This window comes from Mandrillus leucophaeus, unplaced genomic scaffold (assembly GCF_000951045.1).
Source record: "Mandrillus leucophaeus isolate KB7577 unplaced genomic scaffold, Mleu.le_1.0 Scaffold2, whole genome shotgun sequence".
Taxonomy (NCBI): domain Eukaryota; kingdom Metazoa; phylum Chordata; class Mammalia; order Primates; family Cercopithecidae; genus Mandrillus; species Mandrillus leucophaeus.
This window is the reverse complement of record NW_012102031.1, coordinates 5082195-5084410: the sequence shown is the minus strand read 5'-3', so window position 1 is coordinate 5084410 and position 2216 is coordinate 5082195. Positions and strand designations below refer to the sequence as shown.

General features: G+C 59.9%; 1 protein-coding gene across 1 annotated transcript in view; it reads right to left on the bottom strand.

Annotated features, from left to right (window-relative positions):
* Positions 1-1239: 1239 nt before the first annotated feature.
* The window catches only part of SLC16A8 (solute carrier family 16 (monocarboxylate transporter), member 8), a 6731-nt gene continuing 5754 nt past the window's right edge, over positions 1240-2216 (bottom strand). The window contains exon 6 of the mRNA XM_011979128.1: positions 1240-1808. Coding sequence (XP_011834518.1) covers positions 1492-1808 — 317 coding nt within the window. The 3' untranslated portion in view covers positions 1240-1491. The remainder of the gene's footprint in view (positions 1809-2216) is intronic.

Genomic DNA, 2216 nt, shown 5'->3' with positions numbered 1-2216 from the left:
AATAAGCCGGGCATGGTGGCAGGCACCTGTAGTCCCAGCTACTCCCGAGGCTGAGGCAGGAGAATGGTGTGAACCTGGGAGGCGGAGCTTGCAGTGAGCCAAGCTTGTGCCACTGCACTCCAGCCTGGGCAACAGAGCGAGACTCCGTTTCAATAAATAAAATAAAATAAATAAAGTCAAACGTAGTCGCTGCTCTAGTGGCACAGGGGAAGCCATAGGCTGTATAAGCAGAAGCTGGCCAGGCATCTGTGAGGCTCCCCAGACCTTCCTGGGGCCTGGATGGAATATGAGGGCCAGCAGGGACCAGTGGGGAGGGGTCACTATGGACTGGGCTGGAAGGCAAGGGGAGTTTGCGGAGGGAAGGTGGCTTCCTCTGCAGGGGCCTGTTCACCACGCTGATGATTCAGAGGGAGGCAAAGAAAGAGGGGGTGTGATGTATGGGAGGAGGATAAATGCGTAGAGGGAATAGATCGCGTCTTGCCAGATTTGTGCACCTGGATCCAAGTGCAGGAGGTCAGATGTCAAAGTGCGAGGGAGATGTGGGACACTCCGTGGGGAGAAGGCAGGTGCTGGGATCAGCGGATGACCTGGCTGCCAGCACAGTGTCCAAAGCAAAAGCCCCTGGCCCTGGACACCCAAGTTTATCCTCTAGGGGGAGAGATGCCCTCTGGGAAGGTGAGGGGACATGGCCACCTAGTGGAAGGCAGCAGGGCCCATGTTGTTACTGAGCACCTGGTCCCCCCACCGGCCCCCCAGGACCCCAGGGACAGAGTCGTGTGCTCAGCCTACAGTGAACAAAGAAAGCAGCCGGGCTGGGATTCAAACTGACCCTGACGCTGGGACTTTGAGCCCTCTAAGACCCCTCGGGCCCCCCGCCTGCAAGCAGCCCCCAACCTTGAGCCCTAGTTGCTGCCAACCCCTCATCCCCTCCACTGGAAAAGGCAGACGCCAGTGAGGGGGGCTTCAGCAAACAGCTCTGAGCAGTGGGGCTGGGCAGGAGCCAGGCACTGTGCCCACCCAGCCCCGTGCCCCTGAGCCCTGTGCCCACCCAGCCCCTTGTGTCTACACCTGGGAACGATGGGTCTCTTCATCAATCTCTGACGCTTCCTCCCAACACTGCCCACCTAGAAGCCGGCTTCAGGGGCCTGGAGAGAGACCTCCCAGACTCCCTCCTGCCACCCCGACCCCCAACTCAGGTGGCAGCCGGAGCCTGGGCAGAGGCGCAGGAACAGAACCTTCTGTCGTTCAGCTGAGCTTTATCAACAGTTTCCTGTTGCTTCATAGCGGCTTCACTGGCAATGGGGCACGGCCTGGTGGAACTTGGGGCACAGATGAGGGAGGCAGTTCCCAGACACCCAGGGGATCAACTGGAGCCCAGACATGGACCCCGGGAGTGACCACCCCAGACCAGCCTCCCAGTGTACCAGGCCCTCTGAGACAAGAAGCTGTGTTCCCAAGTCACTGGGCCACCCCACCCAGGTGCACCCTGAGTTACACAGACTCGGCAGCCAGCCTCGGCCTCGCCTCTGTTTCTGGTTCTGTGGGCTCGCCCCGGGCGCTCAGCACCTCCAGGGCCTCCAGGTTGCCAGGTTCCTCTGCGACGACAGGCAGGGGCTCAGAGTCCCCTTCAGCCTCAGCATCCTCAGTGTCACTGGCTCCGCCCTCAGCGCCTGAGCCTGCTGGGGCAGCTTTAGCACAACGCAGGCAGCAGTTGGTGGCGACAGCCATGAAGACCCCGGCCAGGGCCACCTCGGAGCCTGCCAGGTAGAAGATGATCTCGTAGTTCTTGAATGCATCCACCAGGCGGCCTGGGGACGGGGAGAAGGTGGAAGAGGTAAGGCCCTGCGGGGTCCCCCCCTCACTTCCCTGCACTCTCAGGTCAAGGGTGGTGCCACTGACTTGGTGAGGCTCACAGGTGACACACACATGCCCACTCTTTATTCCTGTTTTACAAATGTAAAACCCTATGTGGGTTCTGACATTTGAAACCTTAAAAATGTCACTTGCTGTCCCTGGACCTCAATTGACTAAGTGATATGGGGCTTTTGGTGAGGCGTCCCCTCTTCCCACTGATTCAAGGCCCACAAGTGTCCTGTGACTTGCTTGGCAGTGGGGCATCTGGGGTGGGAGTGGGGAGGGGCCATGGGCTTAGCTCTGCCCTCCTGGGGGCCTCCACCTCTTGCTGTTGCCATATGTAAATGCCCCGGTCCTCAGGG